We start from the raw sequence: 21,444 nt of genomic DNA, 5'->3' as shown, positions 1-21,444 counted from the left end.
AGTGAAATCACAGGAGAAAAAAAGTTTTAATTTACTAATAAACCATTAAATACTGTCATTAAAGTCCTAATCAAACATCTTAAAAATTATTTTAAATTAAAAGTCTTTTATGTTTGATTAGTTACACTGTTTTTACTGTATTAAAATCAGCCAAAAAAAACTAATTATTATACAGATATTTATTGAAAAACACAATTCTGTATGTCAAAAATTATAAGATAGTAAATAATTTATTTTTAATTTACAGATTTTTCCCATTTGGCTACATTACAGATACCAACTAGTAAAATTAAGTGCTGGGATTTCTATAACTGTTATTTTAACAATTTTTCCCTGATTTGTTAAATTACAGATAGTTAACAGTAAAATCCCAGAGAAAAATGTTTGAATTTACCTAAATTAAAAAAACGCTCATTAACTTTCACATCAGAAATACATTTCTTAACACATTCATCAGACCACCACCCCAAATAAGCACCAGCATCATATCTAATGTTTCTGTAATGGTTAATACACCAGAATGTAGAAGCTCTTTAACCAAAATTATATTTTTCTTGCTAAAATATAATTACTATAGTTATTCATGAATTTTCAAATTTACTGTTCTACAAAAAAAAAAAAACTGAGCACATTATCATGTCTCGATTAAGATGTCAAATTATGGTCATTTACTTGCATTCCTGAGCAGAATAATTAGTTTTAGTGGTTGAACGTTGTGCTTGATTCATTTCTGACTCCTCAGAGAAGCCCAGTGGCTCAAATCTGGGTACAAAAAGGTGAATTCAGTTTGAAAATTCCTCATTCCTGTTCAAAATGGTAAATTCTGGACTACTGTGGAACAAAACCTTTGTAGACTTTGTGGAAGAGGACTCTGTAGATATAAAAAAAGTTGATTCTAAGGCAATGAAAACTAAATAAATCTCATTTTCAAGTGCTTATACACTGAGAAAAACATTTGTATCAATACAATATTCCATTTTTGCCAATGGATCCCCCTAAATCCTATAAAACTGGACCTTTAATTGGTTAATTGGCTAATAGCTTCAGCACATAGTTTCCTGTTCATGCAGAAAGAGCAGAAGAAGCGGAGAAGGATGTGCACGAACTGAGGAGGTCTGTGAAAAACAAGCTTGAACATTTACACATTCAATATAAACAAAACTAGATCTTGTATAGAAACTCCCCTTTTTTGTCGTGCTGCAAGTCGAACTACTTCTCAAGTGTTACAGCAGCTGAAACGTTCAGTTGCATACGAGTGACTTCCAGGAAAACTGCCGTCATGATTCTCACTCTAATGGACTGAATCTGTCTCCAGCTGATCCAAAGTGCTGCAGTTAGAGTCCTGACAGGAACTAACAGGAGAGATCATGTTTCTACCGTGTTAGCTTCTCCTCACTGGCTCCGTATGAAATCCAGAATACAATTTAAAATCCTCCTCCTCACATCCAAAGCCTCCTCATCTCGTCTTAAAGATCTTTTAGTCGGGATCGACCGATATGGGTTTCCTAGAGCCAATACCACTGGCAAATACTGGTGCCCAGGAAAGGCCAACAGCTGATATTTGGAGCTGATATAGTACATTAAGTGTAATGTTTTAACAGCATGTGAAAGCAGAGAACCCGTCATTCATAACTAGGCTTCTTCGTTAGCAAGGGTGACTATAACCGAATATGTAAAATAAAAATAGAAGGGATTAGATTATTTTATCTGTTTATGTGGGACTGACTGAGATTGATCAGTTTGTCTCCTGCTGTTCTTCTCTATTTTCCTAAGCTTTCACTGTTTTATCACTTTTGTTGCCTATAAAGGTCCAGATCTTAAAGAATTATCATTAATTGTTGTTGTCCAGACTGTTTCAGGGTAATCTGTAGCTGCCTTCTAACTTAGCCGCTAGTCGTTAGCATAGCATTAACCACTGTGAGAGGAGCTAATTTCCTGGTTTGTGGTATTTCTTGGTCAGTTTTTTTAGTTTCTGCTTGAGAGATGTTTCTGAGACACCAGAGTGATGACAGACAGAGAGAGAAGACTTAATTTATCAATAATCAGTTAATAAAAATACCAAATATCGGACACAACAATCAGGAAGACTGATGATCTTTCAATCCCAACTTTAGGTACCATATCATCCTGCAAGAATTTCACAATTTTTAGTTTCTTTGTTTGTTTGTTTTTAAAGATATGTTTTGGGCTTTTCCGACTTTAATGATAGTTGATAGTGAAGACAGACAAAGAAACGTGGGGAGGAGAGCGGGGGAATGACATGCAGCAAATGAGCCACTGGCTGGAATCGAGCTATCCGGGCGCCCTGTTTGTTTGTTTTTAATAAACTTACGTATCTGGACAGTTTGATAAGCTGCTATTGGTTTAGATGTTTTGTTTGTTATTGCATCATTACGCATTATAAATCATTTTGGTGTTATTGTCTAACGTCAATGACAAACATCAGTTGAGATCTGCGTCTCTCTTTTGGTTTGTCTGAATGAAGCCGTGAGGAAAATTAAAATTAAAGTGACCTCGGTCTTAAATGACAAAATGCTGTCACTTTAATGAATGGATGAAGCGGCAATGTTGCATATTCCATGTCTGAAAGGGTTCATGTAAAGAGCCCTGAGATGATTTATGTGACGATCTGACACAATATGAATAAAGCTAAACTTAACTATAATCCATTTTTAGATGAAAACTTGAACTCATCTTTTAACTCGCTTCTAAAAACACGGTGCGTACTTCCTCATACCTGTAAGTTAAACCTGCAATTCAGCAAAAACTCACTTTCCACAGTCACCGTCTTCCCCAAACAGCAGAAAAAACATGGACGGCAAATGAAAGAAAACATGTTTTCATTGTAAATCGGTGTGATTCAGGTGCGGTAAAAGCTTCCTGAGTGGAAAAGACATGCAGTCTGAGCGACGTCCTGACTCATCGAACAGCCTTGACGATAAAATAAATAAAAGGCCTCCGTGATAACACTCCATCAGCAGCGGCGATGCTTCGTGATGAACGACCTCGTCTCCTCGGATGCTTCTTCTCGGCGACATCGCTAATAACCCTAATGTGTTTTCTATCATCTGCATCTTTCAGCTGCGGAGACCTGTTGATGTGCAGCAGCTGCTTTGACTAAATGGATCCTGTGAAATCACTGTAGTTACCATTTTGGCTCCACACCGCTGTGTTATTATTCTCTGCTGAGTAACTGGCAGCTCTATTTGTGGAAACACTGGCGCAGACTGGCCATAAACTACTGTGTAAATACCTCATAACAGAGCAGCAGCGCTCAAAAACAAACGTACTGGTTTTCACTTTTACCACCTTGTGAGCAAACATGATGCATCTTTACAGAAAAGGGAAAAAAAAAAACAGCCTAGATTTCACTCCGACTCTAGAAAGAGTTCAATAACAATTAAAAATCAAGATAAAGTTAAATACAGATTGATGTAGCCTCTTATTTTGTCCAAACTCCAGCTAAATTTCTGATTAGTATAGTCGGCATATTAAATTTCATGTTCCTATTATTCTTAGATGATGTTTAATCCGTAATCTGTTGGCTGGAAAAAGAACAACTGGTCAGTCGTGTCATTACGAAGGTCTCTTATGTAACAGGACGTTCAGCTCAACTGTTTGAGGGGCAGTTTTGAAATTGAAGAGGGAATATGAAAATGAGCGTTTTCCCAGTAGCCATGAGCTCTGGGCCTCAGTCTATTATGTAAATGTGGGACAGTCATTTTCATACTACATGAGATACGACTGCAAGGACGAGCTTCTGTGTGACGCGCAGCCTTCAAAGTGCAAATACGTTCACCCCAAGAGAAATGTGCATCGAGCCTGGGACGGTTTGACGAGCAGAGTTGTAGAAAATCACAACATTTAAGAGAGAAATGTTTTTCTAACTGGTTGTTGTTAAAGAATTCCACAATAACATTTCACTGGTAAGTGTTCTATGCTACCAGAACGGCATACACTGTTAAAGTTTAGATGAAAATAGCTTTTAATTGTAATATTTTTTAAAAACTATTTCTTCATATTTTACAGATGTTGTCTAATCTGTTAAATTATAGATAATAATTCATAAAATCACAGAAAAATAGCAGGAATTTACATGTTAATCTTACAAAATGAGTCAAAACTATTAATAATGTCCACATCAAGTCTGGATTTTTAAATTATACATCACTATATAATGTCATTTGTTTTCTTGCATTTCACCCTAAAATTACACTATTTTTTTACTGTATTTAAATCACAAAAAGACTTACTGTGTTTAAATCATCAAAATATTTTATTATTTCACAGATATTTGCTGTTATTTGAAAGGTATACTAAGGATTGAAAAACACTGAATATGTTTTTTTTAACAGTTATTTAACAGATGTTTGCCGTTTTATTAAATTACAGATGATATCAATATAAGAAATTTTAAATAATAATTTGCAGACAGTTACAGAAAACACGCCAAAGCCTGTAATGTCCAAATAAAAAAATCTTTTTTTTTTTTTTTTTTCCACAGATAGGATCATAAAATACTTTATTTAAACTGGCTAAAAAAAACCAACATAATTTTAAAGATATTTGCCATTATTTTTGCTGGGGGTTTTTTGTTTTTTTGGTACAGTTTTTGAATGTTACACTCCTGTATTTAGCTCTCTTGCTGCCAGATGTTTTGGAACTCAAACAGCCACTGTTTAATCTTTTAGCGTGTTGCCTTTTGCTAATTTGTGGTGAATCTGTGAGGCATTTTGTGTTTACAGTCTTACGTCGTTTTTGTGAGACGGCCTGAAGACACGCTGTGATAATGTCGTAGTTCTTCTGCAGTTTGTGGCAAAGGTGGTCTCGTCTCTTCAGCTGGCGGATGAGTTTGGCTGACTGCAGGCCGGAGCGATATTTCACCTCCTGGATGATTGAACACAGCTCCTCCGGGGCTGAAAAAAACATAAATACAGACAGAAATGTCAACTACTGCCAGTGATCCATATTGCAATTTCGATAATATTTCGATGAGTAGCTGAGCCCTGATCCATCTTTCTGTATTTTTCTGTTTTCCACATTTGCTTCAGAATCATAACACCAGTGTCTTTACTCAGGTTGGTGCAAAATACAGCAAACAAACGGTTGCTCTCATGTGGCGTCTGCCCTCCGCTAATAGATCAGAAAATCACACTCATTAGTTTGTTTTCCAAGCTGCAGGCGAAGAGGAAATAAAAACCAGAACACCCGCTACACACAAAACACACACACTCTGCTCCCATTTATGGAGACACAACCTTTAAAATCTGATTTTAACTGAAGGTAACACAGATCTGAGACCCACAGAGATCCACAGGACAGTTGTCATCATTGTGTTGTTGGTTTTTGTGGATAAAGTTCAATTAAATTTGTATTTATATGGCACTAAATAATAAGGTAAGTCATCTCAGGGCACCTTCCATAGTCAGAGCAAGGCCTTACGTTATTATTAAGAGAAACACAATAATTCCCATTTGAGCAGCTAAATAAAATAAAAAGAGCCCAATGCTGTGGATTAAACTATGATCAAGTGAATTTTAGAGAGCAAACTTACTGTTAAACAAATGAGTCAAATTTTCAAGCAGAAGAGTATTAACACTGAGGAATCATTAACACTGCTAACAGCAATAATAAAGACAGTTTTCCACCACAAGTAAACAAATCGCTTTGTTTCACCCATTATTACCACCTCTTATAGAAAATAAACAGCCCTTAGAATTAGTCCATCTTCAAGCTAAGATACCAAATGTTTTCCCTATAGTGACTATTTGCTGCTGTTTTATATTTTACTTTATTGTCCATCCATCCATCATCTATACACCGCTTATCCTCACTAAGGTCGTGGGGGGCTGGAGTCTATCCCAGCTGACTCAGGGTGAAGGCAGGGGACACCCTGGACAGGTCACCAGTCTATCACAGGGCTACACTTACAGACAGACAACCAAGCACACTCACATTCACACCTACGGACAATTTAGAATCACTAATTAACCTCAGCATGTTTTTGGACTTGTGGGAGGAAGCCGGAGAACCTGGAGAGAACCCACGCTGCACGGGGAGAACATGGAGACTCCACGCAGAAAGATCCTGGGTGTCCTCACCGGGACGCGAACCGGTGACCTTCTTGCTGCGAGGCAACGATGCTAACCACCGCTCCACCTTCTAGCCCCATAATGTATTATATACAAGCTATTTTCAGGGCAACTGCACTACCTTTTTTTTTTCTTTTTTTACAACAGTCTCAGCTAGCTTCCAGATCTTCCATCATTTCATAGAACAATACTTGCAGATTTTTTTTATCATCACCTTTATAAAAAGAAAAAAATATATATTTTGCATTAGAAAGTTGTTATGTTTGTACATGTATCTCACCCTGAAATGCTGGTTGTAGAGGTATATTTTCAAAATTGTGTCGGGAAGATTGTTGAAATCTGGAAATATCAGCTTTATTATGCTTTATAATCAGGTAAAGTTGTATTTTATTCATTTTTGTGGCATTTTCGTCTCTAATATGTAAACTAGTTGGGTAAAATCACATCATGAATAACACTGTATGTCTGAAGCCTTGATATCTAAACTTGTTAGGTGAATTTCTAACACCAATTATAATCCTTTTCTTACTGGAAAGAACTGTGGAAAGAAGTGCCTGCTGTTCTAAATGTGCTAACAAAAAAATGAATTAAAAAAATCTTGCTGCAATAAACACTTTGAGAGCAATTAAACAGAGAAGAATTGATGTGAATTTAGTCATAAAGTGCGTCAATGCAGGTGAACTAATCATGAAAAGAAGTCCTTGGAGGCATTTTATGAGGTTGAGAGCTGACTTGATGAGCTTACTGAATAAACCACACCGCTGCTGATCAATAAATACTTCCGAAGGTTTAATCCGTCACCAGACACTTTAGAAACAGACAGCAGTCTCATGTTTTGGCGGTTCTTTGACTCATTATCAGAGCGTTTCCTCTTCCCGAGTGGCAGCCCTCTGCATTGTTTAACAGTGTAGAGGGCAAACACTGAGCTCTCCGGCCTGCCAGTGTTTACCGTAGGACTCCACTCCAACAGAGGAAACAATGGCAGCAACATGCCGTTCAAGACTCTGAGGCAACACAGCGGGACGCCCCGAGGAGTCGTAAATCATCTGTCAACACGCCGATTCTCCTCTGCGTCTCAGCGTGTTTGTGTATGTACAAGTGTGTGAAAAACGCCAGCATGTCTGTTTTTCCAACATCTGATTACGCTGCCTCCTTGCAGACAGACCAGGGACACATCAAGATAAACCTCTGGCTTAGACACATACCTCTCCTTAGAAACTCACAGCGGGGGAATGATGAAACGTCTGAGCAGTCAAACAAGCAAATCAAGCTTGTGCAAAAGGCCATTTTCAAAGTTCAAAAGTCTCAGATTATCAAACGTCTCCCTCCGTCTCCTGCTCTCTGACTTAAAGATTATCATTCAGCTGCCTCATGCGTAGTTGTAATTTAAAACATGGATAATTTATGAGCCCCAATCAGGGCCACCACGGGGCTACTCATAATTAAATAATTACCTGTGTTATCTTGAGATGTAAACATCCCCTGACCTGACCTTATTATGCAGAGCAGGTAAACACAGTTAGGACTCCATCGATGTCACTGACTCAGTGTTTAGTGTCATGGCAGTTCCTGGTGCTTAATGTTATCTTATACATCAAGCAGTAATTAGTATTGTAGGGTCATAACCTTAATATTTACCTTAATATGTAAATAGTTAGTACTTAGTACTGTAGGTTCTTGACATTAATATCTAAGTAAGTCAGGTGTTTATTATATAATATTGTGGGATCTTAACATTAATATTTACTTTAATGTTTAAATTTGTCAGGTAAATTTATGTAATGAAGAATATTATAGGTTCTTAACTTTAATATTTAACTTAGTCAGGTAAATTTGTATTATATATAATATTGTGGGGTCTTGTGGGCACATTTGTGTATCAGTATACATAACATCAGTATACATTAACTTGACAATAAATAGACATACCTGCAAATACCTGAGTGTAAATACTGTCACATATTTTCTATTTGGAGAGGATGTTAGGTCAGTTGGTGGCTCTTTAATACTTCAACTACAGTTTACATGTGTGCATTTGTATCCTGATATCAGTAATCAACAATGTCCGTGACTATTTCAGCCGCTACACAAGGAACTGCACTGATAGTTTTCAAGATTTCTGTATTCCACAAAGTCTCTCTCTTCCATCTTCACGGTTTTCTGTTTTCTGATTTCTCTGGTCATGTTTATCCAGCATGCATCTCTTTGAGGTATTTTTCAACTCTGTCAAGCCTTGATATGAGGCCTGAACAGCTAACTGTGACATGCAATATGGCCGAGTGCAATACCCAGATTGTACAATCTGCAGTTTTTGGATCAAGACAAAAAGTGTCACTACATTATAAATGAAGCACTGTGTTGCTACAGAGATGTATGAGGGAAACATACTTGTTTGGTACTTTTTTATATTCTTTTTAGTGGAAAACAAATCCCAAAATAACTATTCCCACTAAAACTCATGTTGCATTCAGAATATGTGTCAAAATAATTGCAATGTGATTTTTAAAAATTTACTTATTTAGTTATTTGCATATCATTCAGCCATACATGACGTGCAGCTTTTTAACATATTTAACACAAATGTGATACATCAAGATGACATTTAATCAGTTAAAAGTACAAAGTTGATCTGTTTGCATTTAACTTCATGTGCAGAGACTGAGTCCACAAAGAAGTCACCTGTGAATACCTGTAGTTAAAAAGCAGCAATCCAGCAGCATTTTAGATCTTGTAAGTGTTTGTGATGCATGTTGTGGTTCCGATTTCTGCTGTATTAGTGAGACAAAAATCCCATCTTTCTGGGAAATTCAAATAGAGTGTAATCTATCCTCCGCCTAAAAATGCCAGATAAAAAACGTATTTATAGGTTTATCTGTTGTCACTTAAAGCAGATTGGGTAATCAAAGAAAATAATCAGTTAGACAAAAACAAATCGGCTATATAATCAGCATGACCCAGTGACATTGTTAGGCCATGTTATAAGAGTAGCCCTGGATCAAACATTTTTTTATTTGCTTGTTTCATTTTACAACAATAAGAACAATATTTAAAAATAAATAAAAAACACCTGTGGATCTATTTATCTGTCATTCTGATCATGCATTAAAGGTACTTGAAAATAGTGTGATATACTAGTTGTTGATCAAAAGCGGCATAACAATATCAAGATTCCTGGATATTGGACGTTATTCTACTGTTCATATAAGGCTGTACATTAAAGCTAAATATTTTTTTTGTTACATCAAGTGTTTCATTACAGACTTGTTTCTGTTTCACAGTCTCACAGCAGGATGCTTGTTTTTGTGACTGGATGTTTCCACATTACTACACATTGAGCGTCTCTACTCATTTAAGCAAAATGTGGCAACAGGTAGGCTGGTACAGATGGAAACACACTTGATTGCTTTACTGCAAGTTGCTGCCGTTAGATAAACTATCACTGGGCCATGAATTGTATTTCCAGTTTTCTTGCCAGCTACACAGTTATCAGATCTAACCTTCAGATTTGGGGTTATGGAACTTTTTGGGTTCTCCCTTTATCAACATCTGCATCTTTTTTCCTGGACTATCTAAAGAGTTGTTGCTCTAAATCAGCATTCAACACAGTTTATGCTTGCAAGTATTTCCGAGGCACACTTTTATGCACGATTGTAGCCATAAATCATCATAAATTAGACTAATTCTGAGAAGCAGCGATCTGGCCAACCTGCACTCGATGTGATGTTAATGTGGAACATGAACAGGAATACAGTGGGATGACCTTGCTTTGCAGAGGGCACCGCATTTCACATTTTGTAATCATTTTGCACCAAAATAGCTTGAAAATAACGCAAATAAGAGGATAAAATCTGAACTAATATCCAATTTAAGTCTTCAGACTGATGATAAAACAGCTGCTTGATTTATGGATGAACAAATAAAGAGCCCCACTTTAAATGCATCCTTTACAGCTAATTAATGACAATTAATTGAAGTGGTTTGTTGACAGATTTTGGATTTGAGTGAAGCTTGGTGTCCCTGTGCAGGATCTGCCATCACTCCTGCACACACACATCCAACCAGCCCTCACCTTTCTGGGCCAGGTAGTTCATCTGGTGCCTCCTGGTGTGCTTCTCCTGGAGCTCCTGGAGGAAGCTGGACCCGGAGTTGCTGCGGCCCAGGAAGGCATCAGAGCCGGATGCCTCCGTGGAGCTGTCCCAGCTGTCCGCATGCCTCCTGCTGCCTCCGCTGTACGTCTCGTAGAGCTCCACCAGCAGACAGTCCACGATGGAGGTCCTCGGAGCCCTCAGCCCGTCTCCCAGGGACTCAGAGTCGCTGTCAGCGGCCGCCTCGGTCCTTTGGGTGGCAGCAGCGGTGCCAGGCGGAGCTCCGTGCCCGCCGGGAGCCTCCTGTCGTCCCGGAGATGATGATGTGTCACTCGGTGACTCGGCAGGGCTCGTCCACTGCTGGAAGCCGGAGAAGTCATCCTGGAGGGAGGCGGCGGAGTTCACGTAAACGCCGCTCTCGTCCTCGGAGCCCACCCCGCCGTCGCATATGTCAACTTCCAGAAGTTCACTCCCGTTCAATTTCAGCTCCGTCGCCATTGTTGTCATTAGCGGTAGACGAGTTTAATTAACTTTGAGGTCCTCTGGCTGTTTCTAAACGCTGGTTGCCATTTTTCTGGACCAAAGCGCTGCCGTTAAAAAGTTTTTTTTGAGCGTTCGGAGGAGGACAGAGTTCCTGGAGCGCTCCATTCCTCACCTCGCAAAGGTGGAGACCCGTTCGGCGGCTTCCACTCTCCTTCCTGAATGTTCCGGACTGGAACTCCCTGCTCCCCCCTCTCCAGGACTGAACAATGGACCGGTCCACTCCGCTCAACTTCTCTGCCAAACTTTGTTCAAGGCGCGCGACAGGTGCGGCAGGTGCCTCGAGCCGCGGGACGGACCAATCAGAGAGGAGCCCAAAGTGTCTGGACCAATCAGCTGCCAGCTACAGGGAGCAGTCTGCCACGCTGTACTTACTCCTGAACTCATTTCAATGTGGACAACAGTGAACACAACGTGGAAATGACAAACATCGCTGAAAAAATCGTGTTTGTTTTGTTTATTTTTTGTTGTTTTTTAGCACCTGTGTTGTATATTTATCTTGTTCAAAGTGTATTTTAGTTTTGGAGGCCGTTGCGGTTTATTCTACAATTCTACAATTTAATTTAGCAGACGCTTTTAATCCAAAACGTCATACATCTGACCGTAGACACAAGACAAGCAAGGATCTAGTCAGGAGAAAACAACATGGATAAGTGCCATAAAACAAACAAAAAACAGAAAACAAGTTTATATCTTTAACAGGTGTATTTGCTAGCTGCATTGAGAAGGAAGGCCAAACTTCAAACATAAGTCAAAGTTTACATACACTTGTAAAGATCATGCATACCAATGCAGTTCTGAATTACCAATGACTCCTGCAGTTCCTAATTTTCAGTGATGGAATGATCAAAACACATGCATCTTTGTCAAAAAAAACAAAAAAGAAATGTGAATGGATGCTTCCACATAACTACATATAGAGCCTCTTTATTCATTTAAGTAAATAACCAGATGTGGCAACAGGTTGGCTGGTAGAGATGGAAATACGCTATTTATTCTTCTATTTGTGTGTTGTATGTTTATTCAGTTCAGAGAGTGTTTTAGCTTTGGTGGCCACTGCCGTTTATATCTTTAACAGGTACAGGCGTATATGCTGGTTGATTTGAGGAGGAAGGTCAAATTCAACGTGACAAAATTCACAAGTCTGCGCACACTTGTAAAGACCAAGCATATCAATGCAGTTTTGAGTCACCAATGACTGAAATCAGCTCCAGATCTCAAAATAATCTGTGCAAACAATAGTTTGTAAGTATAAAAGGCATAATACAGTTGTGTCCCTGCCACGATCAGGAAAAAAACCACAAACTATCACCTACTGCTGAGAGACGATTGGTCAGGATGGTCAAGAGTCAACCAAGAATCACCAAAAAACAGGTCTGCAATGAATTAGAAGCTGCTACAACACAGCTGTCAGTGTCCACTGTGTTGTACGTCAACATGAGCTGAGAGGCTGCCATGAAGAGGGAAGTTATTCCTCTAGAAGCAGAACCTTAAAGCTCCACTGAAGGTTGCTGCTGATCACATGGACAAAGAAAAGGCCTTCTAGGGGAAAGTTCTGTGGTCAGATGGAAACAAAAAATGAGCTATTTGGCCACAATGAGCAAAAATATGTTTGGAGGAGAGAAGGTGAGGCCTTTCACCCCAAGAACACCAAACCGACCATCAAGCATGCAGGTGGCATTATTATGCTGTGGTAAATGGAATAATGAAGGAGGACGATTACCTCCACATTCATCAGGAAAACCTAAAAACAACAATCGGAAGGTCTTGTTCCTGTTTCAACAAGACAATTACTGGTACACACTGGTAAAATGGGACAGTGTGATTTCTTCACATCACTCATGTGGTGGTCTTCATGTCTTCAGATCAGCTGACAAGCTTCAGGACGAAGCATCACATGGCATCAAACAGGGAAGTGTTGTCTCAAACAGAAACACAGTCGAACCTGTGCTTTATTTTCCCCTCAGATTGAGAGTTAAAAAAAATACCCAAATGATAAGTGTAAGTATATTGATCAGCGTGCAAAGGAAAAACTTTGTACTTAAAGAAGTGTGTAAATATAAAACTGTCTTATATGTTAACGTGCATGTAATTAAGCAGTTAACAGAGAATAGTAGATAAAAATGTTTCATGTTTGTTAAATTATTTAAAGTTATTTAAAAACTCTGAGGAATAGCCTATTAATAATGTATTATAATCATAAATTATGACACATTTCTCTCCCCTAGATAACATTATATAAGCTAATTAAAAAAAAAATAGCTATAGTGGCTGGTATTTTCACTTTATGTATATTTATTAATTTCATTAAAAATATAGAGTGTACCTTTGCTTCTGAGGGGATTCATTTGATTATTTAGTGTGTGTTTTTTCAATCCTAATTCTATATTTTGATTTTAAAGCTGTCTAATGCTTTAAAATGCTAAGTTGTGGTAGGACTGCTCTTATTTTTCTTTTAAAAACTGATAGGACAATTAAATGTATCAGTGAAGTAAATAACTCAAATCAAGCCACTGTTATTTACAATACACAGTTTAAAGAACACACCAAACTGTTTTACAACAGAGAAATAAGACTGACGTTACTTTAATTTTCATAACAAGTTTGAATATTAAAGTTAAAAACCTACAATAAAATTTATTATAGAAATTTAACTTACTAAATTAAATTTTAAAGTTAATACCTTACAATATTATATACAATAAGGATTAACTTGACTAATTTATACATTAAGATAAAGGTTAGGATTTAGAATATACAAGTTATTACAAGTTATTACAAGTTATAAATACAAATTTACCTGATTAATATAAATATCAAGACTAAAATCCTGCAATATTATATGTAGGACAAATTTACCCAACTAATATAAATATCGAGGTCCAAAACTCACAATACTAAAATACCCAAACTAATTTGAATATTATGATAAACATCACGGGTAGGACTCTACAGTGTTATATGTAATACAAATTTACATGATTAACTTGAATATTAAGTTAAATATTAACATTAAGGTTAACCCTATAATATGACTAATTCAAACAATAATGTTATGATCCTACAATATTATATATAACACAAATGTATCTGACTAACCTAAATATTTAGGCTATAAAATGTTATTTTGAGTGACTAATTTAAATATTATGGTGAATATTAAGTTTAAGTCCTAACCGTATTATATGTGTAATCCAAATTTACCTGACCAATAAAATTTGAAAAAATAAATAAGTAAAATATCCAATGGCTAAAATCTTATTAAATTAAAAAAATATATACATTTAAAAAATAATCTTTTACAATGACTTATTTCTTCACATCACTCCCGTGTGGTCTGCGCGTCTCCAGGTCAGCTGACTTCCGGAGGGTCACATGACCACCAAACAAGGAAGTGCTGTCTCAAACAGAAACAGGGCCGAGCCTGTGCCTTTATTTTCCCGCACGGAGGACTCGGTGACCGCATTTCACGCTGTTCCGAGGCGCAGAACTGCGGCCACACACGGACAGTTTTAGCAGTTTACAGCTGAATTTCGTAAACATGGCCTCAAATCGCTGCTGCCGCTCGACGTTATTAAACCGTCTCCTAATCTGCGTCACCTTGTGGAGCCACCTGAGCGGCGGCGCGTCCGCCAGATCCAACCGGAGACCGAACATCGTCCTCATTCTCACCGACGACCTGGACGTCGCTATCGGGGGTCTGGTTAGTGAATTGTATTGCTCTACCGACTTTACTCAGTGGTTAGCAGCCTATTCGAGGGTCCTGACGTAGTTTTTTTAAAAGCTAAATTGGAGCCAAATTCTGAGAAAATATGTGATTATTTGGTTTTTAAGTTGACATTTAGTGCAGTGGGATAAAGCTGACAGGTCACATTCCTGGTTGGACACATCATGTAGCATCTCACGGAGTCAGCAGCCGGTCACACCCACTTTCCTTGGAAATAAAAACCTTCCTCTGCTAAAACACATTCAGAACCTCATTGAGGATTCTGCTAATTTTCAGGCCTGCTCCACAAACAGCAGGTCCAGACTTATCTGAACACTGACAGCGATGTGTCAACTGTTTATTAGAATATGTTAAAGGTTAAGGTATATATTGAATATGTGCAGACCAACAGCTTTAATTTAAGGGTACACTGTAAAAGACTCACTGATATTTAATACGTTTTTGTCCCTGCTTTGCTAAAATACTGATAATAACCAGTTTACATGTGAACCTGAAAAAAACACAAGCCACAACTTTAAACACAGCTGACATAAACTAATCTGTATTTTATTTACAATTTTTAATTCCTACTTTTGCAGCATTGGACTTTAAAATTACATTTTTTGTGTGTGTATATAAATCAGCTAAAAACAATAATTATTCTACAGATATTTGCTGTTGTTTAAAAGGAAAACAACTTGTACCAGTGATTGAACAATGGGTGCCTGTTAAATTACTGATAATGTCCAGTAAAATTAGAGAAAGAAAGGATTCATTTATAAGTTAGCTGTACGAAAACAAGCCCAAACTGTTAATAACGTCAGTATTTTTACAAATGATAGTTTGTTCTTTTACAACGTTTGACCGTAGTGTTAAACTACTTTTTTCTATGTACTTCAATCAGCCAAAAAAAATAATAAATTTACAGATAAGTGCTGTTATTTAAAATAAAAACCCAGTAAACTAAGAATTGAAAAACAGCAAGTCTTTTTTAACTGTTAATTTTGCATAGTTTTCCGGATTGGTTAAATTACAGATAATATCCAGTAAAAACGTCATAATTTACACGGTGAAGAAACAGGCCGAAGCTGTTTTTAGCCAAAAGAATTAGTGTCTTCTTACAAACAGCACTTCATTTATACTGTGTGAGCATTAAATCACACTATTTTACTGTATTTAAAGAGAGAAAAGCCGATAAAAGAGGACCCTTGAGGCTAAAATGCATGCGTGAGACTTTATTTGAAAGGTAACGTCTTCTAGTTTCAATATATGCGAGCTTAGCGGTTGATAAAATGCGTCAAAATGAGCTTGGTGGTTGTTAAGAAGTTAAATAAAGTGCAAAACAAAATGATGCGTCTTCAAAACTCCATTACAAAGTGAAACAATCATTGATAATCGTTTTCCAGAAGCATGTAATCTGTGCTGTGTTCGAGGCCCCATTATCATTACTATAATAGGTTCTGATGCAGCAGGTGTTCTCATGGAGGCTGGAAAACGTTATACAGCTTCATTACTGCATGCTTTATTGCTGACGACTGTGAAACAAAAACTGAGCTTACTGACGCCAATACATTAAAAAAAACAACATATTCATTTGTCTTTCAGAATCCACTGAGCAAGACGAAGAAGCTAATTGGCGATGCAGGAATATCATTCACCAACGCAGTAAGTATCATCTGAAGGCTGTAACTGGGCCTCTTAAGGCACCATTTTGTGTCTGCCTCGTGTTCTGCTCGGTCATTCCTCTCCTCCGCCCTCCCTCAGTTCGTTGCCAGCCCGCTGTGCTGCCCCAGTCGAGCCAGCATCCTGACGGGAAAGTACCCCCACAACCACCACGTCATCAACAACACCTTGGAGGGGAACTGCAGCAGCAGAGCCTGGCAGAAGAGCGAGGAGGCCCAAACTTTCCCCGCCCTGCTGAGGACCTACGCCGGCTACAACACCTTCTTCGCCGGGAAATACCTGAACCAGGTGAGGGCAGGAACAAAGTACCGAAATCTGAACAAGACGTTTGGCTTCAGAACAAAGCTGCTTTGCTGAGTTCAAGAGGGGAGTTCTCCGCTGTTATCTGAGGAATGAAGGGAGTCGACATCTTTTCCCGTAAAGCTTCAGTCGTGTTTATATTTGCTACTTGAACATCAAAGTTGATTAGCTTCCTGTTACTCATGAAGCTGCTTGGAAGTTCATTTTTTGGCAGGAAGGTTTTATGATTTTTCTTTGTATTTATAGTTGTCAGCTTGTGCTCTTTAAACTACACATCAAAAATTCCTGTTCAGTGAGTAGAAGGCGAACTGATCTTCAAAATGCGTGAAGTTAAAGGTGAAACATTCTTTTTAATGTCTTGAGAACGACTGTGTTTGTACAGTTTTGAAAAAAAAGGACCAGAGCACCATGCAAAAGTTTTTTAAAGATCTGAGCTCTCAGATAACTTTAACGAAGATCTGAGACCTTAATTAGTCTGTTAGGATGGTGGCTTTTTCACAGTTATTGTTGGAAAAATCCAGGAAATGCAAATTTTAAGGCTTAATAAATACTCTGGCTGTCTTTAAAACCACCTATTGCACCAGCAGCACGTACCGATCTGGCCAGAATGTAGTCTGCAGTATCCAGGAAACAAACTTACAGTGAGCAAAAATTCCACGATTGTCGTCCTGGTTCGGTCGGGCTGCAAAACTGCTTTGCCGACATCACGCTGCTGTACAGATTTTTCAAAGCTAAGATGAGATCATTTTGCAGTAATCCCACAGTGGGGACATTCCCTGTGTCACAGCAACGAAGGGGACCGTGCTGACAATTTGGGAACATTGGTAGAAAATAAAAACAAACCAGAAATATATATCAGTACGGTTGTTTCTGGCTGCACTGAGCACAGTTTGGGAAAAAAAAGATGTAGAATTTCTTGAAAAAAAGCTGTCAAACTGTGGGATTATGCTTTGTTCTTGTTTATTTACAACCTAGATGGAAGAATGGATTCAAATAAATAGTGGCAAGTAGTAGAACCACTATCACACCGTCTGTTTAAAACCTAAAAACAAAAAAAAGATGGCTTCTACAACAGGATAATGATCCTACAGGTGCTTCAAAATCCTGAAGATTTCGACCTACACATCGAAAATATGTGGAGAAACCTCAGAAGAGCAGTTCATGCAAGAGGAAGAATAGTGAAAATCCCCCAAAAACAAGAACAGAAAGACTCTTTGCTGCTACAAAGAACATCTGCAAGCACTCTTGGTTTGTGCCGTTTCATTTTCTTTATTATTTTTAAACTGCAAAACAGAGATGAAAAAGGAAATCTGTCATCTTTGACTTTCTATCTTTTGGAAATCCGGTTATATCTTATAGTTAATCATCGTAACAGATAAAGGTTTCAGAAAAGATGCTCCAACAGTGATGCTCTGTGCAGCATTTTTCTAATTTTCGGTCATTTGAGCCGATTAACAGTGAAAGCAGTCATAAGGTTTGCGGTCAGGCTGTTTAAGGTCACGATAAAGTGTCGGGTTCAATCTCCTTGTGATGAACAGACGAACAAATGAGGAACCAGGACGTCCTGTTTGTTTTGTTTGTATTTTTAAAGCCTCATTTCATCCGAAATTCGTGAAAGTCCCCTCAGACCAGCTTCCTCATTCCTCACTTTCACTCCTCACGTCTTTTTTCTTTGCAGGTTATTTTTTTTTCGACACTTTTGGCTTCAGATGCCTAAAAATGAAGCAACATCTGCTTGTGTTGACTCATTTTTTTAAACTTTCTATTCAGAATTATACAGAAATGTTCTTCAGTACATCATGCTGTGATTAAATACCACCTTGAATACAATTAGTAGGATGAATTAATCAATATAGATCATAGAAATATACAAGATCATTTCTAATTTTGGTCCTGCAAAGTACATTTAAATTAAAGTAGAATCATTCTGTTATAAATACAGTCTTTTGTCTTAACATGTCAGTAGGTGAAATGATTATTGATCCTGTTTAAACTGTTTTTTTTATATAACCAAGAAGCAAATAATGTATTTTTGTTCACTTTACACCAGATTTTTCGAACCCATTTTTCTAAACAAAGTGCACTCAAACCATTTTAAAAAATCTTTATGAATTTTAGTCATTCTTACTTGTGCAGTTTTACTTATTTTATTTTCAGGAATGATATTTTATTCCTAAGTAAAATGTGGTAAAAGTAAAAAATATACTCCAAAATGTTGTCGGGGAAGCTGCAAATTATACGAAAATATGTATTTTTATGTAAAATTTCTGTTTTTGCACACATGCTTGTGTGTGACTTCAATTTTTTAGTTCATTCAGGGTTTTTCCTCTCTGTCAAAGAGCCAAAGCAAAATCGAAAGCGCTATTTATTTCTTTTTTTTGTCATTTTATAATAAGTAGAACAGAATCTTAGTTTGTCTTGTTGAATTTACCGTCATGAACATTCACTTTTTGCACCAGATATATTCTCTAAATTTATATTTTCTTGTACAATTTCTACTTGTCTTCCCTCCTCTGGATCAAAACTGTTTAATCTGATCGTGTGTTCTACTAGTAATACCATATAAATATGTAATTAAACGTCTTGTGTCTGCCTGTTTGTGTTTTCCAGTATGGACACGCTGAGGCCGGTGGGGTGGAGCACGTTCCTCCAGGCTGGAACTACTGGTTCGGACTGGTAAGACTGAAAGCTCACATTTTATCAGCCTCCTTTTATAACCGAGCGACCGTTTTGGACCGTCACAAACTGGTTCTGTTACTATAAACATCCAGTTCAGCTCTTCTTTTACAAATCACAGTCCATGTAAGCACAAATTATCCAACATTTTTGGAACAATACTCATCTTTTATTGGCCCTTACTATAAAATGTAGTCCTGCTACACTAATATAATTTAGAATTATGTTGACTTTTCTTCTTATCATTACTCTGGTGGACCGTTTTAGCCTCTAAATGTTTCCTACCTTGCAAACAAAGTGGCCATGTTAAAACAGTTAAAAAATCTGAGAGCGTGACTGGAGGAAATTCTGTTTTGCATTTTTTAAAAATTTCATTACGCGTCATAATTAGCCAGAAATAAGCCAGAAATGAAAATGTCCCTGAATTCAGGATACATCCGATATTTGTTTAGCAGCTGCATGGATTTTGCAAATTTGCACAAATCTAATAAGTCATGCTTTCCCAGCGTGTCGTGACAATGTTCCAGAGCGCCTCTTGTCACGTCGGGAATGTTTCGGTTCCTCTGTAGATGTTAAGTGAGGTTGAGGTCAGACAACTGTGGAGGAAAGAGGCTGACTGTGAGGCTGTTTGAGCTCATTGTCCTGCTGTTATGTGAATCGTTCTGCACAGAGATGCAAAATTCAAAGAGAGGGGCACGTCTATGAAAAGTGGGGTGCTGTTTCTTCTTGGTCAGGGTGGAGTCTATTTGCTGGAGGTTAATATTATGTTGCTCTCCTTGCATACATGATTCTGTTATTGCCACAAATAGAGCTTTTTTCCCCACCATCTACTGGGAAATAGAGCTGAGTGGTTGTAAACTGTTCAATTAATTGTTAGCTTTTTGGATTTTTTTGTTATTTTTTCAAGAAAAAAGTGTATTTTCTCTGATTGCAGCTTCTTAAATGTGACTATTTTCTGGTTTCTTTCCTCTTCTATGACAGTAAACTGAACATCTTTTGGGTTGTAGACAACTTTTTTCACCATTTTCTGACATTTTATAGACCAACCAACTAATTGATTAATCCAGAAAATAGTCAAAGGATTAATTAACTATGAAAATAGTCATTAGTTGCAGCTCTTGAGTGAGAGTTTGACCTTGTTTCCTCTCCTGAGACGCACTTCAGAGACTTGATTTATGCTGATGGGAGTCTTGTGCTCTTTCTGTTTTGTTTTTTAATCTCTCAAAGACAGTTATTGATCCTCTGATGATGTGGTCACTTGTGGTACTTTGGACACAACTGATCCAGTGTTTAACGGCCCAAAAATTGATTTATTCAAGCAGCATCAAAACATCTGTTCAAAAGGAGTTAACATCCGCTAATTGGCTTAAATTTGATTTCTGATCTGGAAATAGTGCAGAAATATTTCTCTGCATGCCAGGACGTCTTGTGCTTCTAAATGTTTCTAAATCCTCAAAAATCATGATTAGTACCATGAAAACATGACAGATTTATGTTGTGCTGTTATAATTTTGGACTTTTTATGAGCTTATATTTCTCTTTGTGACGTTCATTTTTATGCAGCTTTGCTTCAGAGTTGTGATCTGAGATCCATCGGCCTCTTAACTCGCTGTGAAGTTTATGCAGTCATGTGACTGGGAACTGGAGCCGAACGAACAAACAGACAAAAATAAGATTTTCTTGTGTTGACAGAACGCCTTTAACTTGTTTACAGAATTCATTACTCTGCGGTCGCGTCACAGCGTGACGGACGAGTTTATCTTCGCTGTTACTGGCTGAACAAACACAGATCTCATGACCTGAGATTTTATCATAACAGACGCTCATGTCAGGTTTTTCTTCCTCCTTTTGACTCGTCTGAGCTTCACTTGGACTTAAAACAAGCGTGATTCTGAAGGAAAAATTGAGAAACGGTGTGGAGGAGGCTGATTTCCGAGCATAGTCCGGATCATGTGAGTTCTTGTGACCGTGATGAAGCAAGATTTGCAGCCGGTGAAGTGCAGACAGATTCTTTTTAGTGTGGAAAAGCTGTAATTATGACAGAAAAACAGCAATAAAGGGACTCAAATGATATTTTTTATAAAGAAAATAAAATGGAGAGCGATTTAAACACACAGAGGACAATGTAAAAACACTAAAACTGAATTTTTGACTCTTTATTTTGGGGTTTTTTCTCCTCCAATTCCACCTTTTTAAATTCATTCTAGCATTTCAGGCCAGGACTGTGTGTTCTTCCGTCCACCAATGAGATGGTTTATTAAATTTAGTCCTCAATTACTGAGCAAATTGTGTTTGTCAGTATCAGTGTTAATAAATAAAATCCTCTCAGTCAAACTAAAATGTCACCAAACCTCAAACCTGA

At 37.7% G+C, this 21,444-nt stretch overlaps 1 protein-coding gene across 1 annotated transcript in view; it reads left to right on the top strand.

The window, feature by feature from the left end:
• The first annotated feature begins 14,107 nt into the window (after window positions 1-14,107).
• Window positions 14,108-21,444, top strand: part of gnsa (glucosamine (N-acetyl)-6-sulfatase a) — a 16,275-nt gene continuing 8,938 nt past the window's right edge. Inside the window, exons 1-4 of the mRNA XM_008305223.1 lie at window positions 14,108-14,420; window positions 16,029-16,088; window positions 16,188-16,394; window positions 19,017-19,082. Of these exons, the coding sequence (XP_008303445.1) occupies window positions 14,259-14,420; window positions 16,029-16,088; window positions 16,188-16,394; window positions 19,017-19,082 (495 nt within the window). The 5' untranslated portion in view covers window positions 14,108-14,258. The remainder of the gene's footprint in view (window positions 14,421-16,028; window positions 16,089-16,187; window positions 16,395-19,016; window positions 19,083-21,444) is intronic.

The sequence above is a fragment of the Stegastes partitus genome, unplaced genomic scaffold, assembly GCF_000690725.1.
Source record: "Stegastes partitus isolate 25-593 unplaced genomic scaffold, Stegastes_partitus-1.0.2 Scaffold2442, whole genome shotgun sequence".
NCBI classification, from domain to species: Eukaryota; Metazoa; Chordata; class Actinopteri; family Pomacentridae; genus Stegastes; species Stegastes partitus.
This window is presented reverse-complemented; position numbering and strand designations above follow the sequence as displayed.